We start from the raw sequence: 19,901 nt of genomic DNA, 5'->3' as shown, positions 1-19,901 counted from the left end.
TTGATATAGGGCTGTGAAGTTTATAAGAATTTTTAGAAGATTTAAATATAGACTTCATAAAAAATTGAGAATTTAAATATAGATTATTCATTATTAGTGGATTTCGAATCAAATTCGGATCAGATTAAATATGTAAATTAAAAAAATAACAAAATACATACATAACGAATAAATATAAAATTAAGTTATATTATAATGATTCAACTTAAAAATAACTAATTTAAGAAAACTCATAATATGACTAATTATAATTTATAGCCATCATACACCTACATTGTAGATCATAAATATTTAATTTTGTAGTATAACTTCATCCTACAAAATACAAAAACCATAGTTTTAAAAGAATAACAGTACAAAACAAAACACAAGCAATTATAACGAATTTTCAATTCAGAGCCACATATATACTTTATAGCAAAATATTCTTCCATCACCTAGGCATTACTTAAAATATAATAAACATTTATTAGCAACCAAACCAACCCCCACCCAAAAAAAAAAAAAAAAAAATTGAGAACAAGAAGCATCCCACAAGGAGAGTTTGTTTATTTACAAACCTCAAATCATACCGGATAGAGAGCAAGCATTTTTACACTGACAAGATATCTAAAGATATATTTATATATATCATGTAATAAGTGATAATAACCCTCTTAAGACTTAATTAGTCTTTTTTATTGAACCTTAAACCGAACAACAATACATGAAATGTCATCTTTGCTTTCTCTTTTAAGAGCTTCGGCTGTTAACTGCTTTGCCGCTACTTGCGGGTCTTTCGATTTCTTTGCAATTTCAACCGCTTGATTATTGTCCATAACCTGCATTGCAAATAAAATTAATTTTAACAAATTTTCAAAAGAAAAATACTGAAAAACAAATAAACATTAAGAAATGCAGTACACAGTGGTTTTGGTTATAGAGCTGCAGGCACAAAATCAGGGTAAAGTTTATTAACAGAGAAGTTTTGGCTTCATGCAGCGCATGGGCTATCAATCATAACAATGCTGCATATGGTCCGTGCGCTGCATGAAGCCAAAACTACTCTGTTAATAATCTTTACCCCAAAATCAACTTCAGTTTGGAAAAGACTCAAAGACTTGATATTTTTTTATATTTGCAAGGACCACCCAAAACTTTCCAAATTTACACCTGAAATTTCTTTTCCATTTTTGGTTTTCTCAAAGTAAAAACATCACAATTAGGTGATATTGGGTGAACTAACCTTCCAAAGGCCATCACTTGCAAGTATAAGAAGCTCGGCTGTGTGATCTATTTCTTGGAATTGTATGTCAGGATCCGACCTTAGATGTGATTTCAGATTACGGTCTCCAAATGCTCGTGCAACTGCCAGCTGTCCATTCACTCTGGGTACATCACCTGAACAGATAAAATAAAAAGAAATAAATTATAAAAGTTTTATTTAGAGATTATGATAAATTGAGAATCTTTGAGGCTTTTTTTTCCTTCATTTTTTTTTTTAGACTGTCAGTTGTTATTTGCAAAGAAAACCATATAGTTCTGACTCATAAAATATAAAACTGTTGGGAATTTTTAAGATAGTATTGAGAATAAATTGCAAAAACCTACCTAGAATTTATTTATGTAACTCTAGCACAGTTTGTAAATTCCTATTAAATAAAATAAATCATAATGCTTCAAGTTAGCTCTTTCAAATGGGAATTGAGTGTCTTGCCGTTTCCTAGATTACTCATTCATATTAATATTTGAAATTAATTTTAGTGGAGACATGAACCAAATATCGTAAAGTTAGGTGACTAATAGCAACTAGAAATGTTAACAATAGATTCTAAGGCTGATGCTTTTCACCTACCATAGTCAAACAAGATCTTTAAAACATAACATATATATTTTATTTGCAAATATCTTAAATATATTTCGCTACTAGAAATTATCTCAAAAGAAACTAACAGCATTATTTGAAAAAAGTCAAAAAAGGAGCCTAATTTTGGAAAAAGACATCACCCTTATTTTACTGAGCCCTTCAATTTTCACAAACTCAAATGGAACAAATTTTGGCAAAAGAACTATTTGCAATAGATTTGGTTAAGTCTGTGTTTTCAATTAGAGTAAATTCATCTATATATTTATACAATGGAAGCAAATGCTGTTTTCAAGTTCTATTGAAAACCTGAATTTAAAAGCATATAAAGGTAGAAAAGACTTGAACATTCAACTACCGATGGGTGAAATTGCAAAAATATCATAAAATTTTCAATGTTAGTTAAGATGAGAACATCTCCAAAAACTGTCAGTGGTAGTTGGATGGAAAATGTTAGGTAAACACTAATGAGGGGGTTTTTGGTACTTTTCATATGACTCAACACTTGCTTTTATTAGGTCCTTTGACTTGACCATAGCTTAACTATTCAGTATTGATTGTCAAAAAAATAAAAATAAAATACCGACTGCTGAAAGATGTTGCTTGTAAACTTGAAAACACTGGGCCCACTATGTAAACCCACCACAGAAATAATAACATTAATTATGAGGGTTCAATGTCTCCACTTTTTAATTTTATAATAGCAAAATTCTAAAATTTGTATGTCAAAATAAAACTGTTAAATATGATCTATATTATTTTCTCTATGTGCACATAAAAAAAAATAATAAGTTTTCTCCACATTATTGCATTTTTTGCAAGCTCCTTGATGAGAATAAAAAAAAAGTTTGAAATATCATAAATTTTTACGTGCGCACAGAGAAAATGATATTTAAGTCATACTCATATCTCACGGTTTTATTTTGGCATTTAAGATTTAAATTTAAGTTTTCAAAATGGAGGCATTTGAACCCTCATTAATTATTACTATCTATAATAGAAGATTAGCAAGTGGAAAGGATATTTAAGTCATACTCATATCTCACAGTTTTATTTTGACATTTAAGATTTAAATTTAAGTTTTAAAAATGGAAGCATTTGAAGCCTCCTCGTTAATTATTACTATCTATAATAGAAGATTAGCAGGTGGAAGAGGGGGGGGTCAAAAACCTGGCATGTTAGACACAAAGCCTCCTTTATTCTCAATACTACCCCTATCGGCATTGGGGTCATGATCAGTTGTCATTTGAAAAACCTTGCCACCTTTAAGAAGAACGGACCGGGAATCACCAACATTCGCAACCCACAGCTTGGACCCATCAACGAGGACTGCAGTGACAGCCGTGGAGCCGCCCTGGCCAAGGTCCGGGCGGTGCGTTAGGACAGCCTGATCCGTCTTCTCGTAAGCCTTTGTTATTGCTCGGTCGGGTTGAGTCCAAAACTCCTCCTACAATGTCAAGAGTTTACAAAAATGAAAAAAATGAGGAAATTTCATGCAAAAAACTGAGCATATTCATAAATGTCATCCAAACCCCACCCCCCACCCCCTACTAATTATCATGTATAGCCCTAGACAATGTGAAATTATACCCTACCCTGCCCTTCTCCATTCAGTTGCAAAAGATGCCCAAACTACCCCTTATTGTACAACTTATCCTGACATAATATTAAGTAGGTTGGAAGAAGGTTTCAGACCAATAGTTATTGGAATTCATATCACCTAAGGTAACATAATATTTATGTTTAGGTGCATTTCACCTCGGGCTGGATTGAACCGAATTCTGATGTGAGGGTTCATATCTAAACTCAAAATTTTGTTACTTTAGGGGAATTGGACCCGTTATCAATAGTTATAGGAACCTAAAGGGTACAAATGAAAAATATTCCAAAATATTCCAAAATATGGAAAACATTTACCTCTTTGATGATATTATTGAAGAGATTTTTCTGAAGATACTCGGGCACATTGTGCCCGAGATGCCCGTCAAAGATTGCAAAAAGACCCAAATCATGGCCCTTCTTTCGCATGAAATCCACCACGTGGTAGTCTTCCATTGGATGGTTCGTCATTCCCTTGACCAAACTAAACCCATAGCACACTTTCGTGTGGCCTTGTGTGCTCTTCCCTTTCCCACTCGATGAAGACGAAGCACCAGATGACTGTTCAAATTTTTTTATATATATGTATGTAAATTCTAGACCATTCAAAAGTTTTGATTTTATATCTATAAAAAAATAGTAAAAAAATTCTAAAAAATTGCAAGTTTAGTTTGCAAGTACATTTTCATATGGAGGTCATCAAAACAAAGATTTTTTTTTTTTGAAGGTTAGTGACTTTAAGTGTCAACTAACAATTTCATTGATAAAAAAAACGAAGTTACAACGAGTCAAATAACTCCCTAATACAAAATCTAATCTTTTATTCTCACAAAATTCACAAAATTACTCAAAATAACTCTAATATTCTAACGAGCCGCCGCTGTTGCCATTTCTTCTCCCTACTTTTTCTCCTCTAGTTCGTTCTTCTCACTCTTCTAGATCTCACCTCTCACATAGCTTCTCCCCTCTCTCTCAGCTCTACTTTCTTGAGTGGAGAGAAGAATGAGAGAGAGGGGAGGAACCGGAGTCGAGTGAAGCCGATCGAAGCCGAAAATGCGGTTTCGTCGGAGCTCGGAATATTAAATCTCTACGTCCTCTCGATCGGAGCGCAGGTAAGTAGATCCGGATGTCAGAGCGTGACAGCAGTCGAAAGAGCGGATCCGATCGTAGAGAGCGATAGGGTTTAAGGTAACAGAGTAATTATGAGTATATATAAGTGAGATTAGAATATTATAGTTATTTTGAGTAATTTTGTGAATTTTGTGAGAATAAAATATTAGATTTTGTATTGAGGAGTCATTTGACTCGTTGTAATTTCGTTTTTCTTATCAATGAAATTGTTAGTTAGCACTTAAAGCCACTAACTAAGCTTAAAAAAAAAAAAAAATATATATATATATATATATATATAGGTTTTGGCTAATATGCTACGGGTAGCTAAGAGGCCTCCGTGCTACGGCTCAGATTTCGAGTTTTCAAAATCCTAACGGTCGATCCGAACCGTTCATCTTGTTCTCCATATTAATATGTGCTTGGAGACCAAATTTTACATTTTTCTGAATTTTTTTACTATTTATTAAGTCACTTTGAAAACCGCTGATCCAACGGTAGTTTCTGGTTTTACTGTTGGGTTAAGCCACCGTTGGATCAGGAGTTTTCAAAGTGGCTTAATAAATAGTAAAAAAATTCAGAAAAATGTAAAATTTGGTCTCCAAGCACATATTAATATGGAGAACAAGATGAACGGTTCGGATCGACCGTTAGGATTTTGAAAACTCCAAATCCGAGCCGTAGCACGGAGGCCTCTTAGCTACCCGTAGCACCGTAGCCACGTCCTATATATATATATATATATTGATTCATAGTACAGACCAATTCGCGCTATGCATAGTACCATAGCTAGCCTCACTCAGAAACATAATATATATTATTTTCTTCTGTTATAGCCATTTTCTTTTACCAGTATAAGAGAACATTCTATTTTATTTTTTTTGTATATACTACTGATTGGATCTTGATTAACAATATTAAATAAATAAAAGATATCTATAAAAAAATTAAAAAAAAAAAAGAAGAATTCTTTCAGTCATCTATTAGTACCTGAGAAAAGCCCCCTCCAAGGCAGCAAAAACAATCCATAAATTCAACTAAAATTGCATCAAATCTTGTATCATCTTCTATTATTCCAACAACAAAACCTGTAAAAAACCAACAAAATTGTTAAACCAAAAACGAAATTTAGTACAAAATCATACCAAATCAAAGCTATATATATATATATATACCTCAAAAAAACCAAAAAACCAAGATCTAGAGAAGTCCCAGGAGGAATCAATCAGTGAGGTGAAAGAGAGCAAAGAGCAATAGGGCTTTAAAGGAGAGAAGAGAGAATTGGTTATTTAATTTGTGAATTATTCTTTGGATTGCGCGTTGTGAGAAAAAATTGGAGTCTAAAGATTGTTGCTTTAATTGAGTCAACAGGCAGCGGAGGAAGATATAAGCGCTCATATCTGTCCCCCAATTGACACCTCTCTTTTTTTCTCTTTTTTTCTCTTCTCTTCTTTTTTATTTCTTTCTTTTTAAAATATTTGTTATAAGCATCTCTTCTTCTTGTCAAAGATATCAATTTTTTTATATGTTGTAACATCAAATCAAAAATAACTTTTTTATCTAATGTTTCAGAGCAAGACAAAATACTAGCATTTTATACTTGAGAAAACACAGTGTTTCATGTCTTGCCTGTGAAAATTGTGAAACTCTGTTTTAGTAATTCTAATGTGGCGAAATGTTATCATTTCTTGCATTTTTTTTGTTCGATCTAATGCTAGTATTTCAGCTATAAATGAAAATATTTTTAATTTGATGCACAAGTTTAATTTTTTAAAATTCTACAAATAAAAATAATCGGAAGGTAATGGGTTGTCAGATTGCTCTTATAATTTAACTGAAATAATAATAATTAATTGATTTATAAGCAATTAATTGATTAATTAAAATTTCAAAAAACTTTAACCAAATAAAAATTGGAGTCGAAAATTTGTATTCCCTTTAAAGTACTTTATAATAATAAATTTAACATATTACTTCAAAAAATTATTCCCTTTAAGGTAATAGGTCGTCAAATTGCTCTTATAATTTTAACTAAAATAATTAGAGTAAAAAACTTTTAGTCCACAACTAGTAATTTATAAGCAATCAATCGGGTTTATTGAAATTTCAATCAGTATAACCAAATAAATATTTTAACCCTTTAACTTGATTCAAATAATTTAATTCCCTTTAATTAATTTATAGCAACAAATTTATAATATTATTTCAAATCTAAAAGACTATTTTAGTTTTGAAAACAGTATTTAAATGGACATTACAAAGATATATGTGTCTTGAAAAGATGAGATTTTGAGGTTTGAAGCATTTCTCATGATTAATAAAAGAATAGAGACCAAGTTGGCAATCCTTGACTTCCTGGTGTGCTATAGAAAGCTTGACATGGAAATGCTAGCTGGAATTGGGTTAGCCATTAATTATTAGACCTTTGAATTAATGAGAGCACTTTAATACTTTGACTGCATTCAATTGTAAGTTTGTAATTGTAACCTATGCATTATTATAGGATGATATAATAAATAGAATAGGTGTGTACAATAAATTGGATTCATAGTACAAATTTGAACGGTTGATTTTGATATATTTAATGAGTCAAGAATTACCAATCTAAAGTTTTCAGTTTTTTAGTTTATTTGTTCAAGAATTATGTGTTAAAGAATTAATTACTTTTGTAAATTCAATTTTTTTAAATAATTTTAGTACTTTATCTTACACAATTTTTTTAATATATTTTAATAATTGTTTGAATATAGCAAATAGCATGTAATCAGGGGTGAAAACAGAGCGGATACGGAACGGATAGTGGTAAAACCATATTCATATCTTTTTTCTCGTTTTTCAGATACAAATACGGAGCGAATATTAGACCAATACGGATACAGGTCTGAATCAGATCAGATATTTATTAAAATAATATAAAAAATATTAAAAAATAATAAAGTTTGTAATATTTATCTAATTATAATAGTGAATAACATAAATTTTTCATAATATATATTAAAATATATTATATATATCTACTATTCGGATATGGATAATTGAAACGTAAAATCATATTATTATCCTTATCCACACAGATATTCATATATCAAATATCCACATTTAAGTTTTTGAATACGAATCATATGAATTGAATATTATCCATACCGTTTTCACCCCTACATGTAATGGAATGATATTTGCTCATTTGGAATATTCATGCATCTTTTTTAAGAGTTTGTGTGAGTATGGTATGAATGTTGGAACTATATATTATACTAGCATTACTACATTATTTCAAGAGCAAATAAGTAGCTTCATAGATCATACATTATATCTCTCTAAGTCTAAATGAAAGATATACATCATTTTCAAAGAAAATTCATGCAACTTGTTTATATCTTGTAAGATCTTGCAAAAATAGTCTTTTAGTGATACTTATTATATCCAGAATATCTCATCAAATTAATGTTTTCACACTATATATCAAAGAATTGAACCATCATAAAATAAATTGAAAAATTATAATTTTGTCCATTAAATTTTGTAATTTTTAAGTACATCAATGTTTTTTAGTCTCCTTATATTATAAATTTTCACTATACTAGATTTCTGATCTCTCCAGTCACAATTTTTTAGTTCCGTCCTGCATATACCTCTCGAATGTCAATATTTTAAATTTTGTTTGCTTTAATTTGTACAACATTGAGAGATTAAAAATATTTTGAAAATACATGTATTGATCCAAAATTTCATGAAAAAAATATATCTTCATGTAAATTTAAAATAAAAGAAAATACTGGGAGTAATTTGCAATTTTAATATAATGAGGTTCTAATATGCACTTATATAACAGGTCCAAGCATGTATCTTTAGGAAAAGTACATGAGAACCTAAATTTAATACTTTAGAAAAAAGATTTGAAAAATCACACTCCATTAGGAGGTTAGAGAGCTTCCTTGAGACTCTAAATTTAATAGTATTTTAATGCTTGAGGTCCTTAGTCCTTACCTAGTAAAGTAAATTATTTGTATGATTACATTATAATAAACTTATTCCTTTAGGATATGGATTGACCAGTTTGACTTGAATGGGTAAACAAAACGCCTTGTCGCCTTTGTCCAAGTGGCATCAGCATCACCCTTTAGTTACTTCAGATTTTCTGTGGCATAACAAGGCTATTTTGCATATAACAATACAAATAGTTACAAACTTGAAAGGGAGGTCATGGTTCATGGTACGAGATCCGGTGCTCTTTAAATCTCTATTATTCTCAATTTCTCGCTGTCTCTCTCCTCTGTTGCTTTCTCCTCTTTTCTTCTTTTTAGACTTTGTTTGGCGTTGTTGCTGTCTGTGTGGGAAAAAAAAATCAATTTCACTTATATTTCTAGTCCGTTTTCAATTCCATATGTCTGCCGAACAGGACCTTAAAGAGAGAAAAAAAGATATCAGATTTCTGCTTTTTGTTGAAAAAAAAACGGCAGATGTTGATCCATAACAAACTATGGTACTTGAAAAACATTATCATCTCAATTGAAAAACATTATCATGTCAAATTCATGAAAATTAAATCTGATCGATCATTCGTTTCATGTGAAAAGTCATGCATAATTCATTATAATTTATACATTATTATAAGTATTTTATGAATACCATGAAATAAGTTATGATACATCCTTCAAATCTGTAGCTTTTTTTTTTTGTCATATTTGTAATTTAATTTCTGATCTTATAGAATAGGTCAAAAATAATAAGCTCTACACAATATGAGATTCTTTTCAAATTATTAAGTTTCAAATATATGATAGTGGAGGAAATTGATAAATAATAGATCGACTAGTTTAACCAAAAATATGACAAATGTAATATTAAAGTTAATAAAATATAATATTATTGGTTTGAAGATTATTATATTAGTTTGTTAAAACAAAATGAAAATGTTAGTATAAAGAAATTTTTTTCAATAATTTATAAGACGTAAAAGTCTAAAACCTTTAAATATTTGGTAGGATTCAATTCTTAAGTGTTCGTGACATTATTTGCCAGTTATGTATCCAGTAGGTATATTAATACTTAAAATTACATATCTCCATATATTGCTTCATCATAATAAACTTTGCATCTTCACGGATAAAGATAGTAAATTTTAGAAAAGCTGTACAATCTTTTGGATTTAAGTGCAGAAACTAAGATTAGACATTAAAATAAAAAGTATACCTAATGAAACGAAATGTTGGCACTTGAAAGAACGATATATTTTGTGTTGCCAACTCCTAAACTGAGAGGACATACAGGGAGATCCAAATCTGCTCCTTTTTTTGAGAAAAGGAGCACCCTTCTATTCTTTAATTTGAACTGTTCAAAATCAATTAAACGGTTTCAATTACATCTGATTCATTTTAATATATTATATTGATATAAATGAAAAAAAGTAATTGGAGCCGTTTGATCGACTTTAAACGGTTCAAATTAAAGAATAGGAGGGTGCTCCTTTTCTCAAGAAAAGGAGCAGATTTGAATCCCATACAGGGGACTTGGGTTGATCCACATCAGATACTCTTCTCAAATACAACTATCTGATATGATTGAAAACTGTTACACTTTTCAATAAAGTTAATATCTAACTATAAAAGAGTACTCAGACTTGAATCAAGGCGCCACGATACCCTTTTCATAAACTCAGAAAGAGACTAGCCCTCTATGAGCTGTCTGAAATACAGAGAATATCCTTGCAAGATTGAAATAATAAATCAAATTTTTTTTTCTGTCAAATCAAAACTTCAAGTAATATAAATATAGAAATAAACTTGTAATTAGAATGATACATTTTCAATAATATGCAGAGATGATACAAATTTTCTAACAGTTAAACACTAGGTGATTTTCACAAATATAAAATCAAGTTTTGAATAAATTCTACCCAAAACATTTATAATTTAAAATAAAATAAAATTAATAAACTCATATAAAACAGTAAAAGAAATCAGAGATAAAACGAAAAATCCCTTTTTAAACCGGGTTTAATGCCCAAAACGATTTAATTGCAGTTTGAATATGTTAAAAAAACATTGATAAACACAAAAACATGATTCAATTTGGAAAAAAGAGAATTAAACATCCAATCTGCCTTGAAGCCGACGAACGAGCTGTTAACAAGCTAGTTTGGCTAGGCTTATAATTGGCTCGAGTAAAGTTAAATTCGGCTCGTTCTGACATGAACCAAGTTCAAAATTTATAATTGGTAAGATTTAAAATATTTCATTGCTATATGTTCTATTGATTTCATTTCTTCTAGATAGCCTTTTTTATTAAAAGAAAAGGCTTTACAATGAATATGTAAAACAACAAGGCATTCAAATTGGAAAAGAAAAATGAAGAAACTTAAATGATCATCCTTCCTTTTTAAAAAACTTCAATGATAAACACCCACAAAAAAAGAACCGTTCTCTACTCTTTCACATATATAAAATGGTGCTCGGCCCAAATAGCTATTTTGGGCCCAAAATGTATTGTATGATATATTAGCCCAGCTTCATACGGTTTCTAAATACAAGGCCATCCGATATGAATCCATATCAGCTGAGGTAACAGAAATTTTGTGTTAAGATCCAGACTGATCGATCTGCTTTGGCACGATTATTAAAGGAGCACTGTGTATTTCACCTCGAACTATATTGGGCCGGATTCTCATCGGATGGTTCAGATCTAAACACAAATATGTTGTTACTTCAGAGGATATAGACTCCATTAGGTTGTCGAGAGTCGTCTGATGAACATCGGATGGTTAGTAATAGTTGCTGATGCAAGGCCAACACTAAATTTTGATCCTCTTAGTACTTGGGAGCGGGGTGTTTTTGACGAACATTGGATCAAATTTGTTCCTATATCTGGTCTGAACTGTTTGCATCGAGATCCGTAAGTACAATTAAAATTATAAACTGTTAAACTGGAATCTTGTTGCAGATCGAAGGTCGGATCTAATTTCTTTTTTTTTAGGTTACTGGTTTTAATTAAATATCAACTAACAATTTCATTGATAAGAAACGTATTTACAATTAATCAAATGACTGTTATTTCTAAATTTACTATTTTATTCTCATAAAATATAATCTAATATTATAATCATCATCTCGCTCCACGACCGGATCCATTTCTTCGACTGCCGCCGCGCTTCGACAGCAACCGGATCTAATTACCATCACACTCCAATCAAGATGTTGATTACCGTAATACTTTAATCGCCATCTCACTCCACGACCGGATCCGTTTCTTCGACCGCCGCCGCGCTCCGACAACGACCGGATCTACTCACCGTCGCAGTTCAATCGAGATGTCGATCACCCTGACGCTATCTCGCTACACAACCAGATCTGTTTCTTTGACCACCGTCGCACTCCGACGATAACCGAATCTACTCACCGTCGTGTTTCTATAGAGATATGAACTCTACATACGCTTCGAGCTCCGATGATACCTCACTTTCAACTCTGATTGGCTCGCTCAGCTCCGGTTCCTCCCCTCTCTTATTCTCTTCTCCGCTCGAGAAAGTAGAACCAAGAGAGAGGGGAGATGTTGTATTAAAAATGAAGACTACAAGGAATGATGGAGTTGAAGACAAAGAGAAGACAAGGAGAGATTGGAGTGAGACGGCTGTCTCCAAACCCTAGATCGGCAAAATTCACTTATTTAGCTTTCCAGCGAAAGAGCAACATCGGATCTAATTTGAAGTATAGTAATAAGATTCACAAATTATTCACAAATAATTCAAAAATAATTTGAATTTGAGTTGTTGGCGAATCAATCCGTATATTATGTGATATTCCGATTGTTTCTGAATTATTTGCAAATAGTTCGCAAATTTTATGAACTTTTTCTTAATTTTACGAATTATTCACAATTTTTTCCTGAATATTTTTTAGTTCTCTTGTGAGATTAAGATATCTGGCCCAAACTCAATATATAATTCTGAATTATTTTCAAATTATATTCAAATTATTTGTGAATCATAAACTTTCCACCAGGCCGAACATTGCCCGAATCTTCTATCCGACAGTTTTCATCGGATACCAGGTTCCTGTCATTTTATAGGTCAGGATTGAATAATGGTTACATACCTAAAAATCATATCATAAATGAAGAACAAGGACAACTGATAGTTAGGAGACCAAAATTTTGTTGAATGCATATTTCTCAGTATAATGTCTAGCTCCTTAATTGGTTGAATTATGAGAGGGACATGAATTTGCAATTTGAAATAGGTGAGAAACCGGATCCTTTGTGAACTTGGGTTGATCCACATCAGGTAAGATTTAAAATATTTCATTGCTATATGTTCTATTGATTTCATTTCTTCTAGATAGCCTTTTTGATTAAAAGAAAAGGCTTTACAATGAATATGTAAAACAACAAGGCATTCAAATTTGAAAAGAAAAATGAAGAAACTTAAATGATCATCCTTCCTTTTTAAAAAACTTCAATGATAAACACCCACAAAAAAAGAACCGTTCTCTACTCTTTCACATATATAAAATGGTGCTCGGCCCAAATAGCTATTTTGGGCCCAAAATGTATTGTATGATATATTAGCCCAGCTTCATACGGTTTCTAAATACAAGGCCATCCGATATGAATTCATATCAGCTGAGGCAACAGAAATTTTGTGTTAAGATCCAGACTGATCGATCTGCTTTGGCACGATTATTAAAGGAGCACTGTGTATTTCACCTCGAACTATATTGGGCCGGATTCTCATCGGATGGTTCAGATCTAAACACAAATATGTTGTTACTTCAGAGGATACAGACTCCATTAGGTTGTCGAGAGTCGTCTGATGAACATCGGATGGTTAGTAATAGTTGCTGATGCAAGGCCAACACTAAATTTTGATCCTCTTAGTACTTGGGAGCGGGGTGTTTTTGACGAACATTGGATCAAATTTGTTCCTATATCTGGTCTGAACTGTTTGCATCGAGATCCGTAAGTACAATTAAAATTATAAACTGTTAAACTGGAATCTTGTTGCAGATCGAAGGTCGGATCTAATTTCTTTTTTTTTAGGTTACTGGTTTTAATTAAATATCAACTAACAATTTCATTGATAAGAAACGTATTTACAATTAATCAAATGACTGTTATTTCTAAATTTACTATTTTATTCTCATAAAATATAATCTAATATTATAATCATCATCTCGCTCCACGACCGGATCCATTTCTTCGACTGCCGCTGCGCTTCGACAGCAACCGGATCTAATTACCATCACACTCAAATCAAGATGTTGATCACCGTAATGCTTTAATTGCTCCATGACCGGATCTGCTTCTTCGACCGCCGCCGCACTCCGACAACGATCGGATCTACTCACCGTCACAGTTCAATCGAGATGTTGATCACCCTGACGCTATCTCGCTACACAACCAAATCCGCTTCTTCGACTACCGTCGCGTTCCGATGACAACCGAATCTACTCACCATCATGTTTCTATAGAGATATGAACTCTAAATACGCTCCGAGCTCCGACGATACCGCACTTTCGACTCCGATTGGCTCGCTCGACTTCGGTTCCTCCCCTCTCTCATTATCTTCTCCGCTCGAGAAGGTAGAATCAAGAGAGACGGGAGATGTTGTATTAAGAATGAAGACTACAAGGAGTGATGGAGTTGAAGAGAAAGAGAAGAGAATGAGAGATTGGAGTGAGGCAGCTGTCTCTAAACCCTAGATCGACAGAATTCGCTTATTCAGCTTTCCAGCGAAAGAGCAACATCAGATCTAATTTGAAGTACAGTAATAAGATTCGCAAATTATTCACGCATAATTTGAATTTGAGTTGTTGGCGAATCAATCCGCATATTATGCGATATCCCGATTTTTTTCCAAATTATTTAGAAATAATTTGCAAATTTACGAACTTTTCCTTAATTTTACGAATTATTCACAATTTTTTCCTGAATACTTTTTAGTGCTCTTGTGATACTAAGATATCTGACCCCAAACTCAATATATAATTACGAATTATTTTCAAATTATATTCAAATTATCTGTGAATCATAAACTTTCCACCAGGCCGAACATTGCCCGAATCTTCGTTCTATCCGACAGTTTTCATTGGATACCAGGTTCCTGTCATTTTATAGGTCAGGATTGAATAATGGTTACATACCTAAAAATCATATCATAAATGAAGAACAAGGACAACTCATAGGAGACCAAAATTTTGTTGAATGCATATTTCTCAGTATAATGTCTAGCTCCTTAATTGGTTGAATTATGAGAGGGACATGAATTTGCAATTTGAAATAGGTGAGAAACCGGATCCTTTGTGAACTTAAAAAGAAATTTCAAATTTTTTATAATAAGATTTTGATTTGTTTCTCAAAAGCCAATTATTTTTCATTTTCTTGTATAAAAAAATTATAAAGGTCTATTATCACAATCCATATTTTACGATATATTTGTGTTGGTAAAATATTAGCTATGAAGTAGAAAAAAATTAAATAGGATAAAATTTCTAAAAATTTGGAGGTCAATTTAATTAGTGACTTCTTTAAACAAATTAAAAAAAAAAATCGACTTTCACAATTTTTCAAAAAAAAAATTATATGTTGATCTTCATATACTTGACAAACAAAAAAAATTATGTAATTGATACTAATTACTTGAATATTTTGCCTCCGTAATTGTTGCAACTTGCAATCGTTGATGTCGCATTTTATTGGTGACACATCACATAATACCTTCTCAATAACCCCAAAATTATGTCCCTTTCAAGCAAGAGACTCTTTTGGTTATTACACAAGAGCCACCAAAGAAACAAGGAATTTAGATAAAATCAAAGGTTTAAATAACGTTTATTACGTCATATATAGATGAACGGTAAAAAGAACAATATTGTTATTGTCATATTATGCTGATATAACGCGTTATAGCGTGCTATAGCGCCAATAGCGTTATAACTTTTGTGATCCGAAAACGCTATAGCGCCGCTATTTAGAACATAAAGAAAATTGAATAAGATACAGAGTGAATATCAACAAGATTTTACCTTTCCATTGATGGCAGGTTATGGACCGAAGCAATTAATGGTCCAGTCTCAGTAGTTTATAATAGTAATAGTACGTCATGATTACAAAAAATTTGAAAACTACTAAGACCGAAATATTGTTTCGGTACCAGTAGGCTTATGTCAAAAGTGCTAGAATTTTTTATTTGGTCTTTAAATTTTGGAAAAAAAAGTTGTTGGACACTTTCTAAAGTCAGTCTTGATAATTAATTTACTTGAGTGTGAAACTGTGAATATCCACACTTTCCAAAGTCTATGAAGAAATTTATTTGTATCAGTCTATAAAGTTAGTCTTCACAATTAATTTACTTGGGTCATGATATTGGTCCCCCCCCCCCCCTTGCACTATCATAGTACTAGGCGTATTATTGGATCAATATAGCAAAAACCTCAGCCGTGTATTGCTGATACGTACCAGTATACGGTTGATGGCATCAGGTGTATTTTGACTCTCTAGCTAATTTGTAAGTTTTATACATATACTAATTTATAAGTTTGCATGAGCTTTGGGAACATCTGGCAGTCTCTTCCTTATAATTTCTTTTTTTTAAAAAAAAAAAAACCAACATGAGCTTTGAGTTCTCTGTTGTTAAAAAAATAGCAATTTATTTTGTTTGCAAAAACTATAGAGATAATTAAGGGACCATGTTATTATTCCCAAAGCACTTGCATATATAGACATTAGGATTTCTTGCAAGCTTGAACCAAACCTTCTTTGTCAAGGGCAACAAAGTAATTTCACTACCTGTCTACTAAATCGCCTCCAAATCTTGATCAACCTATTTTATTTCAATTTTAATCGAACCGAACCAATGTTAAAGATCAAGCATATCTACCCTTTTTGTACCATTTAACCCATGCAACTAACTAAAGCAAGTATTTTACCTATGTTAGATACTGCATGAACTGCTATATATGAACCTATATTTCTTGGCAGGGGCGGAGCCAGACCTTCAGACTATGGAGATCAAACGTGAATGAGAGTCAAGCATATGAAATTTTTGTACTGCGAATAAGAATCAATTTGACAGTTCCATAGCATTTTCTACTAATTATATATAAATTTACCAATAAGCACAATTTTTTTAAAAATAAATAGGGTCAATTTACCAATATGTCAAAGATAGGGTACAAGTAAAAGTAGTGACCAAAAGAAAGGAATCAGTTAGACATGAAATCTGCTGCAAGTAAAAGTAGCAATCAGTTAGACATATGAAATCAATCACAATTTAATAACAAAAATAAACAAAAGAAAGGAAAACCAACATGGCCAAGTACTCTTTTGGAGAATTGACTTCACTATTGTAAAATTAGATTTGCTAACAGGACACTCAACACTAATATTAAGATCAGAGGAATTAAAATAAAAATAAAAAATAGAAACGATCGGATTTATTGGACCCCCAAAATTGACAACATTATCACAAACTGTTCCAAAGTCAAAACCAAACCAAAAGAGCATTATTTTAGTTCAATTTCATGGGATCAAATTTTAATTTCGTTGAAGTACCCTAATTATAATGTTATTGTAAATACAAACCAAAAAAGAAGAAGAATTAAAGCAAGGATCAATTGTTGTACCACTGCGAAGCAACATTGACAATTAGCAAAACCTTTCCCTTGTACGTGCTTAGATCAACATCATTCCCCTTTGCATCCTGGTACAAAATTGATTAAAATCAGAGATTTGATCAGATCGCAAAATCGATCTCCTTTTCTTCTCCCTCTGTGCCCGCTATCTCCTTTTCTCCTCTTCACTGCTGCGCTGCTCAACCAGAGCGTTCTTTTCACCTTTTCGTTACTTCGCTGTAGAGTCCACAGAGGCAACATCTAGGAAACGCCTGGTGTCCACAGCCGCCTCTTGACTCGCACGAGGGATAGAGAGAGAAATAGAGAGTGAAATGGAGGGAGAGAGACACCGATGAGGGGGAAGACGGAGCTGAGAACCAAAGAGACGGAGAGAGAGAGAGAGCAAGAGAATCGTGTTTTGAAAAAACCCTAGATTGCGAGAGAGAGAGAATTAGCGGGACTGAAAATGAAAATGGTGGGCGGGTTTATGCGCGAAAATTTTCAGCTTAGTGTCTTTATAAAGAGCCGATACTAAATTATTAGTGTCGGCTGTTTAAAAATAGCCGACACTAATTGTTAGTTATTAGTGTCGGCCGTTTATAAACAGTCGACACTAAGTATTAGTATCGGCTAAAATTGAAAACCCGACACTAAGTATTAGTTATTAGTGTCAGCTAATTATAAACAGCCGACACTAATTGTATTAGTGTCGGTTTTTTGAGGCGACACTAATTGTACGTCAAACACTTACATCCCGGAGAAGAAGAAACAATCCCCACCTTAACCTAAGACCGTCCCATGCCAAAGAGACTCAAAACATAATCTTTAGTGCGGAATACAATTTCTGATTTCATCTCGTTTGCCATGGAATATCAAAGCCAATGGTGGAGCAGCAACCGTCTCCGTGAGCGCAAGACAAGACTCTTGATGCCAAGATTTCCCTCACGCCTTATTGGTTGAATCTTAGATTAGGTCTTCCAAAGCAACAAGATCGCCTTTGAGAAATCATTTTCAAATTTCTAATATATTTCTCCTCTCAATTCTTTGATGGTGGAAGAATGGAGAAGGCTCTCAAAATTTTGTTTAAGAATAACATCTTTTAGAATTTTGAGATGAGTTAGTTATCTTATGCCTTAGGGACCCATCTTTATATAGGTTTATACATCTAACAGTGCGAGTGCGGACACTAGGGCTCAGTGCGTCCGCACTGGGTTGTAACGTGTCCAAATAACCGCCTTAAACTTCAGCCTCGAATTTTCCCAAGTCCTGAGTGCGTCCGCATTACGCTCGGACTTTTTTGCACTCTGCGCTAAACTTCAAAAATTCGCCTAAGTCCTGAGTGCGTCCGCACTAGGGTCCAATGCGTCCGCACTAGGCATTGAACTTCAGAAAATCACCTAAGTACCGAGTGCGTTTGCACTGGGGTTCCAGTGCGTCCGCATTACGCTCGGACATTTTTCCTGTGTTGTCTGAAGTTTCCAGAATTTGGCCAAGTACTGAGTGCGTCCGCACTCAAGGTCAAAATGACAGTTTTCTTAATTGCAAATCTCAGAATCAGTCCATCAATAATTTGATCTTTACCTAAATTGTTCTACACATTTATGGACCACATCCTATTGAATACAGAGATTGTCTAATATCTTAATTCCATATTATATCACTTTAATTTTGACAATCATATATGACAGTAAATAATTCATAATTATATCACATATATACTCAACGTTGGATTAAGATCCAACATGAAAACCTTTCACCACTGAACCGATCCGTAACCGAGCATTAGTGACACATAGAGTGGTACCATGCATGGCAGTTGCCACCTTGTAGAAATCACCCCAACTTATCATGCATGTTGTTTCCAATATTTCAAGGTCATTTTTTTTTTTGTGGGAATAATTATCAGCATTTTGTTTTCAGAATATTCCAAAAGTATGGACCAAATTTATTACTAAAATGAAATAAATAATAATATATCTTTTAATTCTAATTTATTAATAATTATTCATATATGTGTGAGTTTTATTATTTGAATACATCTTAAGATTAATTTGTCTAAATGAATTGCACATAATTAATTACTAATTCAAAAATAACCTGTCGATGTGTTGCTCTTTTTCTTTCGATGTGTTGCTCACGCGCGTGATACTTGTGACTTGGTATCTCATTCAGCATCAATAATTGATGGACATTGAGAACTACTTTTGATCTCCATTTTTTATCTAAAAAATAACATGAGTAATTAGTTGTTGAACAAATTTTCAGAATATAACTATTTCTTCTATTCTCTCTTATTAGAATGCTTATTGTTGCAATTTAATTGTTCCTCTTAACTAAAAACTAATCTTTGATCTAGTGATATAAGAGATCCTAGATTCGAAATTCGGATAGAAAAAATTATTTGTTGTAATAACAGTAGTACATTATGAAATTTGAAGGCTTAAGATCCATATTTCATTCAAAAAAAAGAAATTGTTCCTTTTAGCTGCAATTTCGACAAGTTTTTCATGGAGTATGAACTTCATGCATTTATCTAAATTGTACATATAACTGCAACACAAAAAATAGAAAACAAAATAATTAGTGAGATAACTCTACAAGACAGAATCGGGGCGGTCTGATTTTAGGTCAAAACTATCTGATCCGCATTAAGATTTTCAGAAAAAAATTATATAATTTGTCTAGATCAAGTGAACACGCATTTCAATGTATATCAAACGGCTGTGACTAAATATCATATTGA

At 32.4% G+C, this 19,901-nt stretch overlaps 1 protein-coding gene across 2 annotated transcripts; it reads right to left on the bottom strand.

Moving 5' to 3' along the window:
• Positions 1 to 375: 375 nt before the first annotated feature.
• Positions 376 to 5,912, bottom strand: LOC144560596 (putative protein phosphatase 2C 41). Of its 2 annotated transcripts, XM_078309836.1 has the most exons (6): positions 5,728 to 5,912; positions 5,543 to 5,640; positions 3,761 to 4,003; positions 3,014 to 3,290; positions 1,226 to 1,380; positions 376 to 821 (listed from the first exon to the last, which is right to left on the bottom strand). In XM_078309836.1, exons 2-6 carry the CDS (start codon positions 5,579 to 5,581, stop codon positions 678 to 680), a joined length of 858 nt encoding a protein of 285 aa, XP_078165962.1. In that variant the 5' UTR covers positions 5,582 to 5,640; positions 5,728 to 5,912; the 3' UTR covers positions 376 to 677. The 2 variants fall into 2 exon arrangements, with proteins under 2 accessions (XP_078165962.1, XP_078165961.1); XM_078309835.1 differs by lacking the exon at positions 5,728 to 5,912 and having other exon boundaries at positions 5,543 to 5,689.
• Between the last annotated feature and the right edge of the window lie 13,989 nt (positions 5,913 to 19,901).

This window comes from Carex rostrata, chromosome 10, assembly GCF_964058835.1.
Source record: "Carex rostrata chromosome 10, lpCarRost1.2, whole genome shotgun sequence".
NCBI lineage: Eukaryota > Viridiplantae > Streptophyta > Magnoliopsida > Poales > Cyperaceae > Carex > Carex rostrata.
The sequence above is the reverse complement of the archived record's forward strand: the minus strand, read 5'-3'. Positions and strand labels throughout refer to the sequence as shown.

What these genes read in the sequence shown, in the direction of transcription:
- LOC144560596 (XM_078309836.1), bottom strand. Translation starts at nt 5,581, where the DNA reads ATGGATTGTTTTTGCTGCCTTGGAGGGGGCTTTTCTCAG. An exon ending in TTGGAGGGGGCTTTTCTCAG is followed by an intron (nt 4,004 to 5,542) that starts GTACTAATAGAT and finishes AAATTTGAACAG; the next exon opens with TCATCTGGTGCTTCGTCTTC. An exon ending in CAAGTGATGGCCTTTGGAAG is followed by an intron (nt 822 to 1,225) that starts GTTAGTTCACCC and finishes TTTGCAATGCAG; the next exon opens with GTTATGGACAATAATCAAGC.